This window comes from Thunnus albacares, chromosome 5, assembly GCF_914725855.1.
Source record: "Thunnus albacares chromosome 5, fThuAlb1.1, whole genome shotgun sequence".
Lineage (NCBI taxonomy): Eukaryota > Metazoa > Chordata > Actinopteri > Scombriformes > Scombridae > Thunnus > Thunnus albacares.
The window spans coordinates 24390114-24411585 of NC_058110.1; the positions used below are offsets into that span (position 1 = coordinate 24390114).

At 37.5% G+C, this 21472-nt stretch overlaps 2 protein-coding genes across 2 annotated transcripts; one reads left to right on the forward strand and one right to left on the reverse strand.

Moving 5' to 3' along the window:
• Positions 1-1945: 1945 nt before the first annotated feature.
• On the reverse strand, positions 1946-6713 carry prim1 (DNA primase subunit 1). The gene is made up of 13 exons (XM_044352312.1): positions 6216-6713; positions 5852-6009; positions 5651-5757; positions 5432-5505; positions 4817-4953; positions 4135-4193; positions 3919-4028; positions 3645-3736; positions 3416-3548; positions 3243-3312; positions 3046-3158; positions 2359-2457; positions 1946-2271 (listed from the first exon to the last, which is right to left on the reverse strand). The coding sequence occupies exons 1-13, from the start codon at positions 6337-6339 to the stop codon at positions 2252-2254; spliced, it is 1296 nt and encodes a 431-aa protein (XP_044208247.1). The 5' UTR covers positions 6340-6713; the 3' UTR covers positions 1946-2251.
• A 5770-nt stretch (positions 6714-12483) lies between these two features.
• Positions 12484-21202, forward strand: rnd1a (Rho family GTPase 1a). Its single transcript, XM_044352318.1, has 5 exons — positions 12484-12775; positions 13529-13616; positions 19218-19327; positions 19504-19638; positions 20289-21202. The coding sequence occupies exons 1-5, from the start codon at positions 12656-12658 to the stop codon at positions 20532-20534; spliced, it is 699 nt and encodes a 232-aa protein (XP_044208253.1). The 5' UTR covers positions 12484-12655; the 3' UTR covers positions 20535-21202.
• The last annotated feature ends 270 nt before the right edge of the window (positions 21203-21472 follow it).

The window sequence follows — 21472 nt, forward strand, 5'->3', positions numbered from 1 at the left end:
ACTCATTAAACCACTCAGTGACCCCTCGCATCCTGTGCAGCATTGTCATCCTGGAAGAGACCACTCCCATCAGGATAGAAATGTTTCTTCATAGGATAAAGCAGATCACTCAGAACTCTGTATTGATTTGCAGTGACCCTTCCCCCTAAAGGTACAAGTGGACCCAAACCATGCCAGCAAAATGGCCCCCAAAGCATACCAGAGCCACTGTTTCCCCTCACTGTAGGGGTCAAGCATTCAGGCTTGTACTGGTTTTTCCTTTAATTTGTCACCTGTATGTATATCATTCTGCACAGTGAAGCTCAAACCTTCAACTGTAGGAACAAGAACAAAAACACATTTTTGAGTGGTGAGGGACTTTAAGTGAAGGATTTACTTATTCCACAACAGGCCATTTTTGGGCTGTTTGGAACTGAATTCAATGCTTTTAAAGACTTTTCAAGACCTGCAGATACTAATTACCTGTTTCCTGCTATTTTTACAGATATAGCTGATGTAAACAACCATTTAACAGCATCAGAAATCAACACAAACAAGAAAACTTATAGTCTTGGGAGATAACAGATTCCAATCTTGTTTTCTGCAAGTTTGGTGGTGTAAGGTAGTGAACTGTGATTTATTTTTCAATCACAGTGGCATCATTAACTTGCCTGCTGCACATCTTTTGTATGTACTGTCATATTCAACAATTTTACTGGCATTAATATCATGAGAATGAATTAGCCTAAGTATCAAGTAAGAAGGATGGCGATATGAGAAGTATCCAGCTCCTGTACTTGAGTAATATTAGCAATACAAAGGTAAAAAAAACCACCACTACGAGTAGAAAGCCTACATTCAACATCGTATTAAGTACGCATATTATCAGCAAAATGCACTTTTACAGCAAAAGTACTCATATGCAAAAAATGGCTCCTGTAAGTCATATATCCTTATAGACTATTTTATTGAAATATCTTCATTTATGCGTTAATGTGTAAGTAGCATTTTAATTATATAATTAGTTAAGGTGGAGCTAATTTCAACTACTTAATATACTGTTGGGTTGTTTAATCTAAATCGTGTTTTGTATGATTTTATTTTTTTGTATTTTAAAAATGAATCTGCAAACTATGGTGAACAAATTAATGTAATGGAGTAAACGTATAATGTTTCCCTCTTTAACGTAGTGGAGTATTAATATAAAGTAGCATAAAATGGACAGTGGTGGAATTTAATAATTACATTTACTCAAGTAGTGTACTTATATATACATTTGAGGTACTTACGCTACTTTATACTCCACTGTATTTCAAAGAGAAATATTGTACTTTTTACTCCGGCACATTTATTTGACAGTTCAAGTTACCATTTACTTTTCAGAATGAGCTTATAAAATATGATGCATCGTTACAGATTTAATAATCAAAATATATAAAATAGTTAAAATTTGTTCCACCTTGGCCAACTACAACAATAAAATGCTACTTCAACATCCTGTAATATATAAAAATGTAATAGTTAATATATCTCTCACAGGCGACATTGATATTTATAATGCAGGACTTATATATGTATTTATATTGCAGTATTGCTACTTTTACTTAAGGATCTGAGTATCCAAGTACCAAAGACCTATCAAAATTGTAATAGAACACAAATGTTCTTACAGTCAACTGCAGGAAATCAACACAGAATGATATAATAGAAGAAATGCTCTATACATTAACCTAGATAATATTAATCTGTAGGATAAAGGTAAGAAATTAAAAAAAAACCTCTGGTAAAACAAGAGACCCTATTTAAACCTTAATACATATCAACTGAAATTTTACAACGTACAGGTAATATGTAACCCTTCACTGGCACAACAAACTGCTTGTTCTTCCAGATAATTTGATTTAAGTGGAAAGACTAAAGCTGCAAAACCTCTTCTGTTCTGTAAAAAAACAACTGGGAGTCAAAGTTTTGAAAGAGATGAGTATCAAATTTATTTTCACAACTGACTGTACAATAGCAACATGTAGGCAACTGGTAGACAAACAATACAAAATTGTCATTTTACAACAAAAATCTGCAGTAAGAAAGAGAGGATTATTATAAAATAGATTTAGATGAAATAATTGTTTATCAGAAACAAATGGCAACATTTCATTCCACCACCACACAAAGCCCCAAAAAACAGGACGGTTTGCATCATCATCCACATGAAGTAATAGGTAGCTAGAGACAGTGCCTGCTCAGAATATCACTTCCTGATTACTGATCCAGCTCAGAATTCCTTCTGAAGATCTAAAAGAGAGAAAAGAAACAAGAAAATTGAATACATAAATTAATGGAGATGCTTTCCTCCTTTCACCACATAAAACTAAAACTTACCGCTCTTTCTGAGAAGTTCTCCTTTCCACGTACGAGCCATTCCATCCAGAAACTGATCAAAGTGTTTCACATATTTCGCCAGGCTGGTTCTTTTGTAATCTGTGAAGAAACGTAATCAGTAAGCTGAAACATTAATTTGCTCAGTTTTTTTTAGGAAAAAAAACCAAAACTATTATAATTGAGCTTTATAGATTGATATATACATAGATTGATAGAGGACTTTATTAATCATTATTATTAATAATAATAATAATAATAATAATAATAATAATAAGAAGAAGAAGAAGAAGAAGAAGAAGAAGAAGAAGAAGAAGAAATACAACTAAATAGACTAAATGAAATATAAAAATAAATAGAATAAAATAAAATAGAAGAGACTAAAGATGGAACAAAAATTTGACTATACTATGTAATATAACTATAAACTATATAATAATGCAAGAATGATGGAGTAATTCCTATCCTATCTTCCTATAGGAAGAGTAGGCAGATGAGGCCTCATTAATCTGTTCAGAACATATTTCATGTTTAACTCTATTGTAATAGTTAAAATAGGAAATTAAATCAAGGTTCAGCAGGTCATTGTTTTAACACATTTGCCACATTTTGCTTGATTATACTTATTGTGAACCAACTCATAACTTTAAGAAAAAAAATCTTGTGTGTTTTTAGTATTTTCTCAGGCACCTCTGATCTTCCGTCTCTCTGCTGCATCCTTCTCATTTTCCTTCTCCTTGTCATCATCCACCTTCTCTTCCTCTTCGCCTGTCCTTGGCCGATCCAACTCTTCACAGATCAGACTAGAAAAAAAAGTTATAACATCAGCTCTGACGAGTATCAAACTCTACACACAGCAGAATATGAGACATTTAATTATCAAATACCTGATTGTGGGCACAGCAAAAGGATCAAACGTATCTAGTTCTTTGAGATCCATGGGAACGGAGATGCGCCCTGGCCAGAGTTAAAAGAGATAGACCACAGTGAGACTCAGCCATTTTGTCAGCGGTGTATCCAACATGCTGTCCTGATTAAATGTTATTAGGTCTATGCTCACCTGTTTTGGGATGCACGCTGAAGGGGCTCTTCAACAAATGGTTCACCCCTTTACTGACATTCACATCGAGCCGCGGGTAACAATACTGCAGCATGATTTCTTTCTCAAAGTGCTGGCCCTTCTTGGCAGTGGCCTGGAGGAAGAAAGATTGTATCATGTTTGTAATAAATCTTCTTCAAATGTGTATAAAATGTGTTAAATAACTGTAACTGCGAGAAGGATTACCAACCTGTTTCCTAGCAGCGTGTTCTTTGACCAGTTTCCAACGAATCTCAGGTTTCTTCTCATTTTTGAAGTCCTGCTGCACTTCATTTCTAACATGTAAGAGCTGAGTTAAGGGTCAAATCCACACGTTTTCACAAAGATTTCTGCATAGTGGCGACTCATTTTTTAAACAACAGAAAAAGCAATTGTACGCCTATATCTGAATCATATCTGAGAGAAAGAAAATGCAGTTTTTGTCAATCCTGAGATACATATGTAACACGTTGTGAAAAGGATATCTTCAGGCATGAGGGCCAGCACTTTGTCTACAGATTCCTTGCGGCCCAGTATGTCCTGTTCCTGCAGTGCGTACTGGGGAAAGTAATGCTCCACCACTGCCAAAGACTCTCTGTTGAGATTAAAGGTACAGCTGAAGCCGCAGAACCCGACAGAGGCAACAACATCGATAACAGTCTATGCAGTTAGAGATCAACATCAAAACAACACATGGATACCTGATAAAAGGATGAATTGGATCTGTCAGCACTACTTTCTTCACTGTGTCATCACCGCCCTGTAAAAATACCAGTGATCAGTATATCACATCTCAAATATTAACTCTGGCTTTGTACATACATTTCTACTAAACTAAATGAAAATGAACCCAAACTGAGTTTAAAACTTCTAAGTTATGTCTTTATTATTATCACACTAAACACTGTGGTCATACCCAGTAACGCCTGTTAAATATAGCAGACGAATAAAGTTCATTAAAGAGGAATGTCACTGCTGTAAATAGGATGATTTCTTAAAACTAGGTCCCTTGTGTAGTAGAAATGTGCAATTCTTTTCCAAATTGGAGCCTTATGACTAGGGAAAATTAAGAGAATTGCTGTAGATTCCCACATTTTGCTTCATCTGGCAGACTTTTGCAGCTGGATGAAGAGGGATATTTTAATACAGGGAAGACAGAGGAAAGTTTAATGTCATTTATATATAGGTACTTCCCACATTAGAACCATAGAAATCAACTTAAAGATCAGTGAAGTTGCTCTATAACAACATAATTTTTGGCAGCAATCGCAGTCGACTAAAGGAATAAAGGATTCTGGGTCAGTACACATCTATCATCTCATTCCTCACAGCTCTGAAAAACCAAAGTGCTGCTCTTGAGTGTGTTATCTAAAATACTGGTACCTTAACCAGGCTGAGGTATTCTGCCACTGCAGAGCGTGCTGCCACAGAGAGCTTCCTGGCAGCTTCATCACACACCCAGCAATGCACTCCTCTTCTGCCAGAATAAACCCACAGGAGGTGCTGGAAACCAAAGTCGTCTGGAATATCACACAAGTGTATGACGCTGATTATGCCTGCTTTCAAAGTCACCTTTCCACAGATTACACTTAATAAAAATTCGAGAGAACATGAGTATATAGTAAGGCTGCATGTAACGATCATTGTCAGTGTCAATTAATCTGTCAATCATTTTCTAGATTAATCTATTAGTTGATAAAATTCGATAAAATGTCAGAAAATGGTGAAAAATGTCGATCACTGCTACTCAAAGCCCAAGATGCAACCTCAAATGTCTTGTTTTGTCCCAACCAGCAGTCCACAATCCAAAAATATTCAGTTTACTTTCATTGACTAAAGAAAGCAGAAAATATTCAAATTTAAGAAGTTGAAATCAGAGAATCGACTGAAAACAATGAATCAGCTATAAAAATAGTTGTTGATTAAATTTCTGTCAATCACTGCAGCCCTAATAGATAATAGCCAACAAAAAAACAAACAAACAAATGAAAAACAAACCTCGAAGAGCTCGATCCAGGATACGTATAGCGACTGTCATCAGGGTCCAGCACTTGGAGCAAATGTCTGCAGCACTAAAATTGAAAACTTCAGTGTTATCTCAGTGATGTGACTGTGGGGATATTTTGAATTATTAGGTCAAGGTGACGTGGAATAAAGTGGTTGTTTACAGTCATTCCAAACATCAGTCAACAAAACGCACCACATAAATTAATTTACCTGCAACAGCTTCTGACATCATCATAATCCGTCATATCGATATCAAACACCAGCTCCTTCTCCAAAGCCTGGAAGGTTCCTGACTTCACTGTGTTGTGTTGATTAGGCTGTGGGTGACAAACAAACAGAAGAAAATCTCTCCATATATGTCTGCTCTGACACAGAGACGTGTGAAAGTGTGGTAGAAGCATGCAGTCATACCCTGTGACTGTATATTGCTCCAATATCAATCTTGTATGGGTTCATCTTCTGCATTTCCTTCTCCAGTTCATTCTGTGTGCTGAAAGACTGGTAGCGGACGTAGATGTCATCTTTGAGTGTGAAGGAGAACTCTCGATTCGTAAAGTAGTTCTTCTGCACTGAGGTTGTAGAAGAAACAAGAACATGTTAGTGTTGTTGGCTCAGGCATGATGGATTACTGGACACCATGTTGAACAGGACAGAGTAATATGGTATCAACAGGGACAAGCATGAGAGTGAAAAATGTCATTAACAGCCCCAGTCACTTAGCTTGTTGAAATGAGCTTTTGCTTGCTTTCCTGCACTGTCTAATCAGGATACTCACCTCCTCCATAGTTTAGCCAGCGATAGTACTGGGAGAATGGAAACAGCCGCCGGTAGTAAAGCGGTAATAAATCCGGCAAACACGCCGGGTCATAATCTGACGATGATGTTAATGCTAATGGCATAGCGTGGCTATAGTAACAGCTCCGGTACCGGTGTTAACGTATGTTTAGTTGTCACAAAGACACCTGCTAGCTAGCTACCGTAACGGGCTGACGGCTCGGTGTGTTGTTTTACACCGATGATAGCGCGGGAAACGCTTTCAGGAAAGAGAACCAATGAGAAGAGGGTCAGACAATGACGTCACCGAATCTAGGAAACGTGCTCGTTAGCAACCGGTTAGCAACGGATATTTTTTTAAAGAACATAATTAGTTTCTCGGTTAGGACACACAGCAAGATTATGATAAAAAAATGTAATCGCAAGCGAGTTGAGGTTAAGCTTTCTTGGCTGGCTTTCTTAAACTTTTGGTTTAACTCAACCTTGTAATATTTGTCCTACTATGAAAGAGAAGGCGGAACTGCAGTGGGGCTTTAGGAAGAGAGCATTATGGGACATGTAGTCATTTGGCTATAATGTCGGTTACATACATGAGCGCTTTCAAGCAAGATGGTAAATAAGGAGATTTTTTTCTCAAAATTTACGGTTTAATTTGCAAACAATTATGGTATGATATCCATATTAGAAAACAACAAGAGACGTTTATCATTTTACACTGAATGTAAACCTCTGAATATGAAAACAAAAAAAAAATATTGAAACATGTAATATAAAATGTTAAGTAAAATACAACTTAGAAGATAATATAAAAATAGTCCATAAAATAAAACACAATTAGGCTAGGTGGAGTTTTGATAATATAAGAACTATTAAAATAATAAAGTACACTTTTTATGTTGGTAAAAAAAAAATCTTATACAATTTAAATTCATTTAGAAATGCTGCAAATTTTGGGGAAACTTTAAAGACTCTAGCTTTATATTGTAAAATGCAATGAGTTCCTGACTTCCAATTATACTGTACTTTGCCCGTCAAATAATAGCAGTACCAAGATATTTTCTATAGAAATCTGTTGTTTCAGAGAAGGAAACCATGCCTATTTAATCCACCAGCAAAAACTAGTACTAGACCCTGTTCGATGTGTTCTGATTTCATGGCATGTAGACTGTAATTTATTCTCTACACCTTTAGAGGGCAGTGCAGTTCCATGACAATATATTCAGGGTTGCCACACACTGAACCCCACCTAAGGAAATGTGATGGTATTTTTCATCATTAGAGATCAATGGTACTGAAACACTGATACAATTTCTTCTTTTCTTGCAACTAAAGTAAGAACACTGTCATAATTTATGTAAAAATGTCAGCTGAGATTAACACACAGATACTCTCTGGAAAGAGGTGCAAAACAAAAAGGGGACTTCCCTGGTTTTAAATAGAACAGGCATGGATATGACCCGGGATACAGGGTCCAGATGGGCCAAACAGGGAAGTGAGTGTTTACTTTTGTTCCTCTCTGGATAAAAAAATGTTAAATTGGTCAAATTTATGCCATTCTCTCTTCATTCAGATGCAGTTGTAGGTACATGCAAAGCACAAGGATAGTCTTTGATTTGACATTTGAAAAGGGCACTTTTACATCCAAGACAAAAAGGGGCAGGGGTGGTGCCCCTTTTTGTCCTACTCATTAGACTGGATGCTGCATTTGCTGCACCCAGTGGCAACACTGATTACTTAATGATAATGTGGCTTTATGGTTATATTTTCACCCAGCATGTCTCAAACTCCCTCTGACTCAAGTGGTGCTGTTCACACTGAAGGTTGAGGGCTATGCAGCGATAAGAGCTCTTGTCAGTTATTGTACTTGTGATAAAAAAAAAACCTCTAGCCCTTTGCACTGTTGCTGTACATTAAATATGACTAGCTCTGTAATTTTATTCATCCACTTCTCTGTCTGATCTCCTGACGTGTCCATTGTTGTCATTAGAACCTTTCTCTATAATTTCTCTCTTTGTGTCTCTGCCATTCTGTCTTCATTTCACACAAAATGGAAATATGACAGAATGCAAATGTCAAGACGTTTTTCTGTATTAAAACCTTTTTAACTACAGTGCCTCTGCTATTAAATGTATTAAATCAGGGGTTGTCCTCCTTCACTGGCGGTAACTTTAACTAGATGGTATGAAGCTTTTAAGAAAAAAAATAAAACAAGCATATCAATATTTTTGTGCACTACTAACTTCAGAAGAGGCTTTCATTTTTAAGCACTCAATTTTATCCGTTAAGTTTTTTTTCCAAAATTGTCACACAGGTAGTTGCTGAGAGTGAGGACTACACTCAACCTGTAATTACCCAGCTGCTATCATTACTTACAGTATGTAAAATATCTGTGATCTAGATACATGGTAATGAATTATAGTTTCTCCTTTGCAGCATCAGTTGACTATGACATGTTCAAAAGCAATTAACAGACAAGCGTCGCCAATACATTTCCACTTCATGATTGCGCTTGTGTTTATGGTAATATTCTTTAATCATACCCTGATTTACATAATGCAAGAGCTCTCAACCACATCTTACTTGAATTATGCAAATTCATCGGCTGCAAGGCAAAGGAAATGTGATGGATTTTTATTTTTTGGGGGGTCCTTTCTTAGAAATTATTTGAAATGAACTTTGGATTAATACCCACTGTCTGTCATTCTTACTGTATTTTAACAACGTTGGTCCATATTAATGCACGTTACATTCAGTAGCTCCTATCCCATATCCTTACTGGCCGTCTCTTAACTGTTATACTTCAGTTTTCCTGTGGCTCATCATGCATGTACCAGTATAACAGATACCTACTGCTTGCAAACATCTATTGACACACATGTACACACACTAAATGTCAGTGGGGCGAGTTAGGTAAGGTGAAAATGTAACTTCCAGTTGTGTATGATAAATCTAGGTCAGACAGTCGTCAGGTGCCCATGGAGCAAGTTGGCCGGCACAATAGGTCAATGTGTTCGCAGTACACAAGGAGTCATAGTTAAAGGATTATATAAAAGTCACTGCATCTTCCGATAACCAAAGTGTGCCACCATCTCAGAGTGCTGTCGCCCTTCATCAGGAAAACATTGGTGACACATAGGTCAGTACAAATCCTCTAAAGCACAGTCTGCAGTGACACTGAACACTTTATTTCATGCTTTATGATGCCACAAATTATTTAGATGGGATCACAAAGTTTGATAGCTGTGATTTCGGTGTATCAAAATTTGCGACCTATCAAAGTCTATGACACTAGAGAATCACTCATATGAAAAAGACCAACGTACTAAATATTGTTAGATGGTGTCATATTGTTCCACAGACAGACACTTAGGTTTTTGCCATCACAGTTAGACTGTCTAGACTATCTAATATCTGAATATGTAGAGCCACACATTTTGGCAGCTGTCAAAATTTGTGACCCTGTCTAAATAGCCATTATGTGGCACATAATATGCCAATACCTATCAAAATATAGTATGATAAGAAACATTTATGCTGGAAATAAAGCTGAGTCGTCCATATTCATCCCTATTCAGATCACAAAGGGACAAAACAGGTAAAAAAAATCTCCCAATCAGCACCTTTTAAAGCTCACTAATTAACATGTGTACTTCATTTGTTTAATCCATACACGATGCATCAAAACTAAAAGAGCTAGTGGGTCTGCACTGTTTTGAGGTAAATGCTAATATCAGCATGCATGCTCAAAATGACAATTGATAATGCTAACATATTGATGTATGGTGTTTACAATGTTTACCAGACAAAGAGTGGTATCTATCTTGTCAGCTAGCTCACAGAAAGAAGTATTTCCCCAAATGTTGATCTATTCCTTTAAACTCACCCTTTCTTAACTATCCAGTGTAAATAATAGATTAAAGGGGATGAGTTTTCCTTTAATGTCGACTGTAATAACAGCCCAAAACTAAAAACAAGTTTAATTTTAAAAAAATGGCAAGGTTATGGCATGTTATTAGTTGATGGTGTCCATTAGTGTAAAGGGAAGGAACAGATAAAGAAGATAGAAATTTAATTGACAAAGGGACACTGTTTACCTTGTTTCTCACTGCACTAGGCAGCAGGTGCAATTAATGTTGCCATTCAGAGTTTCACGCTATACATTAATGGCATCCAAGAGCCTCTGTGACAGTTGAGCAGTTGTTTCCATTTATGTTCAGCACAACTCGCCATGCTTCACTTCCTCTCCGAATGGCTGACACACTTGGATTCTCGGTTATACTTCAGATTGATGAAGCCATCTGTCATCTGTTTATGGTTGGCAGGCAGCACTAAGCCCTGTACTGTTTGAGCAGCCGTCACCACATGCTACATATTATATAAACATATGTACACATACCGACACTTGTATGTTTCATGTAAAAATCATTTAAAATCTGTGAATGCAGTATGCGTGTGTCCTCCTGGCTGTGAATACACCTCACTAAAACAGTTGTTATTTACCATGTAGAGCAAATTCTGATTAGCTGAATATCTTTGTAATGTCCTCCTTTGAACCTTTTCATGTACACTGTCATTTTTCAACCATTTGACAGAAATTACATGTCGCTGAGGCTCTGACCTATGAGCTGAGCTACTACAAGGCTTTGAGTCATAAAACTCCACAAACATGTGTTAAGATACCTGCACACAACCACTTGTACTATTGACACAAGTCAGATAACAGATGTGTTCCTATCTAATGACTTCTGGTTTTATTGAATGTGACTATATATACTTGCACCCACACAAGCTATGGACACAGACACAGAGGAAAAAATAATGCTGATAACATACATCAATCACCATTTCCTGCAAGGTTGTTGAATATCTTTGTGAGTACTTTTTGCAGCTGTGAACAAAATTAAATTTAGGCCTAATAAGAGACACATCAGGTTTTCCACAGCATGAGGACTGAAATCTTTGTATGTATGTATGTGTGTGTGTGTGTGTGTGTGTGTGTGTGTGTGTGTGTGTGTGTGTGTATGTGTGAGACTTGCAGGGAGTTTATATTCTATTATTAAAAACCTACACATGGTAGCAGGTAGGTAGGGTATTTTATCAGAGCTTTTACTCTCAATGCTTTCAAAATGTAACTACTTAAAAATAAACAAAGGCCTGAGCATTTATTCCTATTCAATTTTATTCCTGGTGGTGTGGAGATGCCTTTGAAACATACCTTCATATTGAAAAATAATATTTACCGGAAGTATAAGTTAATTGTTATAGTCACTGAATAAATAAAATGTGACCAATTCAAATAATTAAAAACAAGACTAGCTCCACTGTAGCCTACTCCATCACTACTGTTGTGGCTGTAAAACGGTGGATAAATAGTTTTGAGTGTAATACAACTCCCACGAAATGAATTCTCTCACTATCAGAATTTGATCCATTAGGACTGATAACATTTGGAAAGTCTAGAAGAGCCACACGATTAAATTATTTTATCTCCATTCAAGTTAGCAGAAGGCTAACCGGAGGGTAGCAGGAAGTTAGCCCATAGAGTACTTAAGTACTATTTTGAGGTACTTGTACTTGAGTATTTCCATTTTTATTTTATACTTCCACTCCACTACATTTCAGAGGGAAATATTGTACTTTCTACTCCACTTCATTTATTTGACAGCTTTAGTTACTTTTCAGATGAAGATTTGACACAATGGATAATATAACAAGCTTTTAAAATACAATTTACATACACACATTTCAGATGTGAATTTTTAAAAATTCTTTCCTCTCTCATTAATCATCTCCCCTCAGATTTATTTAGTGACCCTTTAGAGGGGCCTGACCCCTAGGTTGGGAACCACTGGACTAAACTAACTGTATATAAAGTAGTTTAAACTAGCTCCACCTCCAGCAGCTACAACATGCTGCTTACACGCTGGCGTTTCAGTATTAATCATCTAATGATGTCATATATCATAAATCAGTCAGAGAGACCAACCCAATACTTTTACTGCAATACTTTCACTACTTTTTGCTGCTAATACTTATGTACTTTTAATTAAGTAGGATTTTTTATGCAGGACTTTTACCTGTAATGGAGAATTTTTACATTGCTGTATTTGTACTTAAAGGATCTGAATACTTCTTCCACCTTTGATCCTCCTCCATCATTAGACAAATAACAAGATCAGACCTCGTGTCTCGTGCACTGCCCTCCTCTGTGGGAGCGCCGGCTCGCGCGCGCCGCAGCGCTCATTGGTTGGCGCGACAATATAAAGTTCCGCAGTGACTCCCTCATTGACTGCTGCTGCTGCTGCTGCTCTGCCTCACTCACTCACTGACCGAGCAGGAGAGTGAACACAGCCGACCACAGGAAGGATTTACAAAGTTTACCGTCATTATATCCACTACTGTTTCTTCCATCAGTCGATACTCGTGTTATTTATCTTCACCATGAAGGAAAGAAGACTCACACAGCCTTTTGTAGCGCGGTGCAAACTAGTGCTGGTCGGGGACGTCCAATGCGGTAAAACAGCGATGTTACAAGTGTTGGCCAAGGACTGCTATCCAGAGGTACCAGATTTATCTACAATCTTATTATGTCTGCAGATACTTTTCTGGTGTATTTTGGAACAGAAAAATAATATCTAAGATTTATTTTACAGCTCATGTTTACACAATTTATTTATTCCCTGAGGGAGAGTGAATATTCATATTTATGAGGACATAGCCCATAGTTTTCCTGTTAATTAATTAATATTCCCGACTATATTATATAATACTTTTTTTGTGTGTGTGTTTCTAATAGTGTTAGAGACATATAGTATCTAAGTGGTACTTAACTGAATTTATAGTGATCTTTTTAGCCTTGTTTTATATTTTTAAACTCCCATGTTACTATTGTGTGATACTATGTAGCTTATATAATTATTGGCGTATATGAAATAAACGATATTTGACTATAGGAAAAATTTTCATTCACTAAGCTCTAAGTCACAAAATACTTTCTGTGGTAATAATACCAGTGTTAGATCAGTGATATGCTGTAAATGATTAACTTATATATTGATTAGTTTATTTAAGAGATAAATTGATCATAGCTAACTTATTAATAATGATTATTGTCTTTTAAAAATAATAATGCTACAAAAATGCAAAGCACTGTTTGTCTATTTTAACACTATTCGTGGTTGGTGAGACTCAAGGCGTTGTTCTTTGTTCCTGTTTCTTAAATTTTACACTAAATGACGAATAATTTTATACCTTTCCATTAGAATTTGTGATAAAAAAGCTCTCTAAGCTGTTCTCTCAATTGTCCATTTCTAGACTTATGTCCCTACTGTGTTTGAGAACTACACAGCCTGCCTGGAGCTTGAGGACCAGCGTGTTGAGCTCAGCCTTTGGGACACATCAGGTGAGGACACTCTGCTATTTTCTATTAAAATCTTGCTCAGCATTAAACTATTAAAGACAAAATGATTTGCCCTCCCCTCTATCTTTGCCTCACTGCTAATTTAAACCTCTCCCTGAGCTTTTATTGCCAATGTTTGTCCTTGAGCAACGAGTTGACTAGTTTTAGTGCTGTATTCATGGCTAATTTGTGGAACTTGTTTACCCTCCCAACAACACAGTCAGGCTGGAGTCGGGTAACATCTGTAAATGAGGCTCCATCTCATTCATTGTTATACTAAACAGTGTTGTTGCTGTTTACCCAGACATCACTATCTGTCAATCCTGTTTTGATGCAGTTAAGCAGCTTTACACTGATATGAAATCTGTTGAGAGATCTTCTTTTGGTAGAGTGGAGCAGGCGATGAACGACACTCCCGGGCAATAAACATATCTGGATTACTCACAGGGCCAGCGGGGCCCAAAAACCACAGTTTTACATGAAATACAAATTATCCAAATCTGAATTAAACATGGGCTCAACAACTAAAGACAAAACAGGGGTCTCAGTTTCAGAAACTTAAATGGAACAAAACACCACACACACATCACACAAGTGATAACCAGGAATGTAAAATCCCTAAAGCTACATCAAGTTAACTACATACTAAGTGTCTATATTATATATAATATATATATGTAATATTAATATTATTTTGGGCCTTGAGGTTAGAGCTGCAATGATTAGTTGATTAACTGATTAGTTGTCAACTAATCAGTTAATCGCCAACTATTTTCATTCATTTTGAGCCATTTTTTAAGGAAAAAAAGGTCAAAATTCTCTAATTTCACCCCCTTAAACGTGAATATTTTCTGGTTTCTTTAGTGCTCTATGATAGAAAACTGAATATCTTTGGATTGTGGACTGTTGCTCGTGACAAAAGAAGACATTTGAGAGCATCATCTTGGACTTTGGGAAACAGTGATTGACATGTTTCACCCTTTTCTGACATTTTATAGGCCAAACAACTAATCAATTAATTGAGAAATTAATGGACAGATTAATTTATAATGAAAATAATTGTTAGTTGCAGCCCTACTTGACATATATATTAACACATATATTGCTTAACAGCATTGTTTTGCAAAACTAAGTTGTAGATATTAGACCATAAACTTGTCCGACATATCAGTCTGATCTCCAAGATTTTGAGAGTAAAACTATTTTTACAGTATTATTGGAGCTTTGAGCAATTTGTATTATTGTTTAAGGAATTGCTTGACATTTTGGGAAAGACACTTATTAGCGTTTTTGCTGAGAATAGATGAGAAGATCGATACCACTCTCATGTCGGTAAAAGAGATGCTTAGCTTAGCTTAGCATAAAGACTGAGAACAAGGAGAAACAGCTAGCCTCGCCCTCCACCTACCAGCACCTTTTAAAGCTCACTAATTAATATGTTACATGCCATTTGATTAATCTGTTCAAGGAGCCAGAGAGAGAGAGCCAGGCTAGCTGTTTCCCCCTGTTTTCAGTCTTTACGCTAAACAAAAGTACGCTAAGCTAACGGTCTCCCAGGTGTAGCCTCATATTTAACAGACAAATATAAGAGTGGTATTGATCTTCTCATCTGATTCTTGACAATAAAGTGAATAAAAGTGTTTCCTGAAATGTCAGACTGTTCCTTTAATCCCACATACATGTTAAATTAAGAGTGGACAATAAACTCGCGGTGAGACTTGCATGGACTGATCTTTACAATGGTTTTCATATTTCAAGATGAAGTACAAGTTATTTTATTTCTTATGATTTAATTTAATTGAGTCATTTTTTTTTTTAAGAAAAAAAGTCCAAATTCTCTGATTCCAGCTTCTCAAATGTGAATATTTTCTGGTTTCTTTAGTCCTCTATGACAGTAAATTAAATATCTTTGTGTTGTGGACTGTTGGTCAGGACAAAATAAGACATTTGAGGACGTCATCTTGAGCTTTGGGAAACAGTGATCGACATTTTTCACCATTTACTGACATTTTATAGACAAAACTAATCGATGTAACGAGAAAATAATCAACAGATTAATTGATAGTGAACATAGTTGCCTCCCCATATTCAAGACAGTGTGGCTTTAAAACTAAATATTTTGTAAGAAAGGTTTTAGTATCTATACAGTATCTTCCTTTTCAAAATGAGCTGTGTAACTGGGTTAATTGCAGTGTCCTACTGACATGATGACCTTAAACATACATAAAGAGTTACGTAGATAAGATCAATAAGAAAAGTCGTCCACTCCATTATGGATTTCTTTCATAACAGCATTGGCTGAGGCATTGTGCTCAGAGGAAGTTGAGCAGTGCCAGTTGGCCTGCAGAGGGGTTGTTTTAGGGGTTGCCTCGACCATGCAGGGGGTGGAAGTCTGTAAGAGTGTTGGCAAGCGTGTGTGTATGTGTGTCCTCTCTTACTATGTGTGTACGGCGTACAGTCGCTGTGAACAGAAGGCGCAAGTGAGGGAGACCGAGAGAAATGAAATGCATGACCTCCTCACTGCCTTATGGTGTGTGCTGCCTAAAAAAAAAAAAAAAAAAAAAGGTCTTATGTAACTGAAACCAACACTGAACTAATGTAGGTTTGTCTGTTTATCTCCCACAGAGTAAAAACTTTCTGGACAGTCGCCCTTTCCAGAGGAAACATTGCATAAGACATATTTACATTTTCAATACACAGACATGCACAAACACAAAGTTCCCCTCACTCTTTTCTTTTCAGTCTCTCTCTTCTCATTTAGGGCTGCAACTAAAGATTATTTTTTATTTTTGATCAATAATGCTCATTATTTTCTCAATTAACTGATTCATGGTTGGTTACAAAATAATGAATAACTACATATTTTACAATCACAATTTCCCAAAGTCCAAGTTTATATCTTCAAATGTTGTGTTTTGTCCAAGCAAAAGACCAAAAAAACGAAAGATACTGAGTTTAACCATGACATAAGTAAAAGACAATGAAAAGTGTCATTAATTTTTTGTCTATTCACCAATCGAATCAAATGATTTCAGCTCTAATAATATTACTCCAGGTGTCCCTCTCTGATATAATATGGTCTTTCACATACAAAACAGAAAAGAGAAGACTTATAGTTTAATGTTTCACCTCAAATCTGTGTGTACCACAAGCGTTCTCACTATAAAAAGGCTCAGAAGTGTATATTTCAAGTTAATGTTGCATCTTTTACCAAGAGATGGACAGAGGATGACTCCTTCCATTCTCTTTCTTTCGTTCACAGTAGCGAGGACACTTTCAAATGCATCAATTCGTGCTTTGCTCAACTAAAGCCGTTGTGTGTGTGTGTGTGTGTGTGTGTGTGTGTGTGTGTGTGTGTGTATGTGTGTTGTTTGGTTTGTGTGTTTGCGTGTCCAGGCAGGGGGCTGCTAATGTGTAGGAGGTGGTAGGTGCCAGAAGTTGTGTCCTCTTAGATCTCTCTGCCTCCTCTTTCCCAAGCCTTACATCACCCTGGATAGTTATGTGATGGCCGCTTTGATTCCCTCTAAAAAAAATATGATATTGATAGATTGTAGTTGTATAAGTTGTCCTACTTTGCAGATTCAAGCCGAAGATTCAGACCAACTGAGAAAAACCAGCAGGGCTCGTTGAATGGAAGTGCTGTTTTGATGGTTTTATTGTCATAAAAACCTTTTTCATTAATGTCTCAGGGGCCAAATTCATCAAGGCAACATGATTGTTAGTTTGTTCCGGTAGAAGCTTATTAGAAGTATCTATTCCTGATATTATTTTAAGGATATAATTATATCCTCTTTATATTTGCAAGGAAAGCTTCTGGTGCATGTTTAGCCCCTGAGGACAAGAGTAGGAAATTAAATCTCAGTGTTGGTGTGTGGGGAGTGATTAGGTGGCAGAGGGAAGACAATAGAGAGCGGACATCCTGTCAGTCTGTTTTTAGCACAGGAGCCTTCCTGAGAGTTAAAAAAGATATTTATGGCAATGTAAGCAAAACATGTTTCCTTCACAAATGCACACATAAACTACATTCTCAAAACTAAGGTGTCAGGGTTGACTGTCTGAGTGAGGTGATGAATAGTGTATGTTGTGTTGAGGATTAGGAGTAGTGGGGGTTAAAAATGTTGGAAAAGTTACTACTGGCTGCTTTAGTAAAGGCATCGGCTGCAGGGTCAGAAATGTGTGGTAATGATGTCAGTGCATCAGTAATATCTGAAAGGTAAGAAGATCCACATCAAATATTGCAACTAATGTCTAAATAGTCATAGTCAGTTTTATTTGTGTAGCCCAATATCACAAATAACGAAATTCTCTACCCTTAGACCCTCGATTAGAATAAGGAAAACCTCCCTAAAAAAACCTTTTAATGGGGAACAAATGGAAGAAACCAATGGAGCCTATAGCAATATTACTGACTTTTTGCTTAACTCTTATATCTAATTAGTGTGATTGCTGCAAGCTGCACAAAACTCTTGAATGCAACACACAAATGCAGCCAACTTTGAGTGACGTGTGCGTATGAACATCCAACAATCCTATAAAATTTGATGGCAAGATGTCATTTTAAATGACCAGCTGGTCATTTCATTGGTTTTCATTAAATATTCTCCAACATAATTAGCTATTTTTTTCCAGATCAGATTTCAGCATCAATATGGCAAGGTTAGAAATGCTCTGTCAGCTTGAATTTTTGTGACTATGTGCATCTGTGGATTGTAGAATATGGTGTAAAGTTTGGGTGTAATTGGACACCGGATGGCTCTACAATTGTGATTCAAGCATTTGACTTTTGGAACATTGGAACATTTTACTGTATCTTTAGCTGGCAGCAATCACACACAGTTTCTCCAGAAAATACCCATCCTAGTTATATTTCATTTTTGTTACTATAACAGCATTAAATGTAAATGAACTTTTAAGAGTCAAAGTTTTCAGTGATATAGCTTTTATATATATATATATATATATACCTATATAGAATATTTTCTGATACAAACAGAGACTTAATTTAACAGATATTAAAATTGCCAGTTTTGATCTCAGATGTTGCAGACTGTATCAGACATACCGTCGGTATTTTATCAGTGAGCATGCATGCCAAACAGATAATATCTTATGATGGTAATTTACCTTCACTTTATTCCTGGTAGTTTATTTTTTTACTCACAGGAAGTGGTTTGATCTATTAAGTTTACTACTGACCAATAATGGAAAGATAAGATTAGTGCAGAATTACAACCTGTGACTCAGTGAGTTAGTTGACTTTACTGGAAAAATTCCACTCAGTAGGAAGGTGTTGGGCTTGGTGAAATTATTTGCTCTCTTATCTTACTTACTTACTTTGGCAGAGGTGTCCGTTTGTGTTTGTACAGTGTGAATGTGAAGAGGGTGATTGTGATAGAACATTATAATAGTGTCAGCTAGATTCAAACTGAAGAGAGAGTTATTTTGTTTCTATTTCTGCTTTCTGACAAGTGGAAAAACTTCACTAAAAGTTTTAAATTTTAAAGATGTTAAGGGCCCACCTTCCAAAACCACATGTTCAATAAATTGTGAGCATGTCCCTCAGCTACCCGAGGTATTTTCTAAAACTCTACTCTGTCCCTCTAGGTTCTCCATACTACGACAACGTCAGGCCTCTCTGCTACAGCGACTCAGACGCAGTGCTCTTATGCTTTGACATCAGCCGACCAGACACAGTAGACAGTGCACTGAAGAAGGTATGAACTGCTGCATTATGAACATGACAGGCTGCTAATCTTACTTGGTTGAATGTGGAAGCCTCCTTGGTCAATAATCTACCCTCCCCTATATACACTCCTTACATATTGTACCATTTACTAATTACACACTCAAATGACAGACTGCTGACACCTGTGTTTTTTTTTCCTTGCAGTGGAAAGCAGAGATCCAGGACTTCTGTCCCAGCACACGGATCCTGCTAATAGGCTGCAAGACAGACCTGCGCACAGATGTGTGCACACGAATGGAGCTGTCCAATCAGAAACAGACTCCCATCTCCCATGAACAGGTTTGTTCCATATCTTCTCTTTTCCTCTTTTGTGTGTCTGTTCAGGTTTCTGTGTGTGTCCTGTCTAAAGAAGAAAGAAATCCTGCCCTTGGTTTTGATCTACTCTAACTCAGACCATGTCCACACTAAGCCGGCTAAATTCATAAACACATTTTGGCCCTAAAACAACGTGTTTCTCCCCCAAAAATGGAGCCGTGTAGAAATGGCCTCCAGAGTGTGTAAATCTGTACAGCGTTGTAGTGTGTATGGGGGAAATGGAGTTTGACATTTCATTGTTTTTCATTGGCATTTCATCGGAAGAGAAAGAAGAATTAACACAATAACGACAATGGCGGACAGCTTTGTGCAAGTGTTGTTCTCTTTATTGTCTACTTTGGTAGCTTGCATAGAGTTAAACGTAGCTATCCACCACCTTTCTCTCGCTGAAACTGTTGTAATCTGCTTGCAATAAACAATGTCAGGAGGCAGCTGCAGAAATGGAAATAGTGTACCATTTCTTCTTCGCTGGTTTTCTGTGGCACATGCCCAGTAGGTGGAGAATTACCCATTTTGGTGTTTTGATGTTTTAGAATTTAGCCGGCTTAATGTCGACATAGTCTCAGACTCAGTTACACATTTTACATGCGTACAACTTTTCCTTCGTATTGCAGGGTTCTTCTTTGGCCAAGCAGCTCGGAGCTGAGGCTTACCTGGAGTGCTCCGCCTTCACGTCAGAGAAAAGCATCCACAGTGTTTTCCGGGCTGCAGCTCTGGCCTGCATGAACAAACTCCAGCCTGCCAATAAACCCAGCCCAGTCCGCCGCCTCTCCAAGAGACTCCTACACCTGCCAAGCAAGACAGATCTCCTCTCCTCCACCTTCAGCAAGGACAAGTCCAAGAGCTGCATCATCATGTGAATACTGTTACTGGGAATAAGAGATAGCAAGGACAAGCAGACTACAGGTGGTCAGCGGGGGTGCAGGGTGCGCAAGGGAAAGAGAGCTATGATGTGGATTTCTACAAAGCCTCTCTCTCCTTTGCAGCATCCTCCCCAAACTCCCCGTCAACCACTTCAAAAAGACTGCTACACCACTCTATATCCAACTCTGACACTGAACTTTTGATCTTGACATGTCACCAGCGCACAGTGCAGAGACAAGAGTGACAATGATGTTTAATATATTCCTTGAATAATTAACTTGCATTTTATATGTAGAACAATCCTGCACACGTGTACAAACAGAGCATAGCAGGCACTTTAAGACTCCTCACGTAGAGGTTGCTGTGAGAGAGTCTGCTTAAATAAGGTCAGTGCCTCCTCTTTTCCATTGGGAAAGTGGTTGTAAACACTGCGTTTGACTGCATTACTCTGATGAGACCCATTTGAAATTCTGATAGCATCGCCCTTTCCCATCCATCTCTTTATCCGAATGTCTCTTAAGGTCACAATACGGGCTACGTGACGAGATGAAATGTACAATGTGACAGTGACAGGAAGTGGTATCTACAGAAATGTGGCTTGGGGAATTTAAAACAGCAAAACAGTGGTCCTTGAAGAAATTATTACCCCACCCACCACCCCCATCCCACCCCCCCCCAACCCCCTTTGCAGTATTTCATTTTGAAATTAAAGCTGACAGTGGAGAAAACGGTAGAGAGGGGAGCGATTTGGCAAGAGGAGTGTTCATTTGCAAAAGGCAGTGGGAGGACGAACTGAGAGCACATCTGAAGGAGAAGGAGCGCAATGTGACTCAGCACTCACATGAGCCTAACAGTCTAGGGTGGACACGCTGTGACAAAAACAAACATAAAAACCTGCGCCATGTAAAGACTGTTTTTTTTTTTTGTTTTTTTT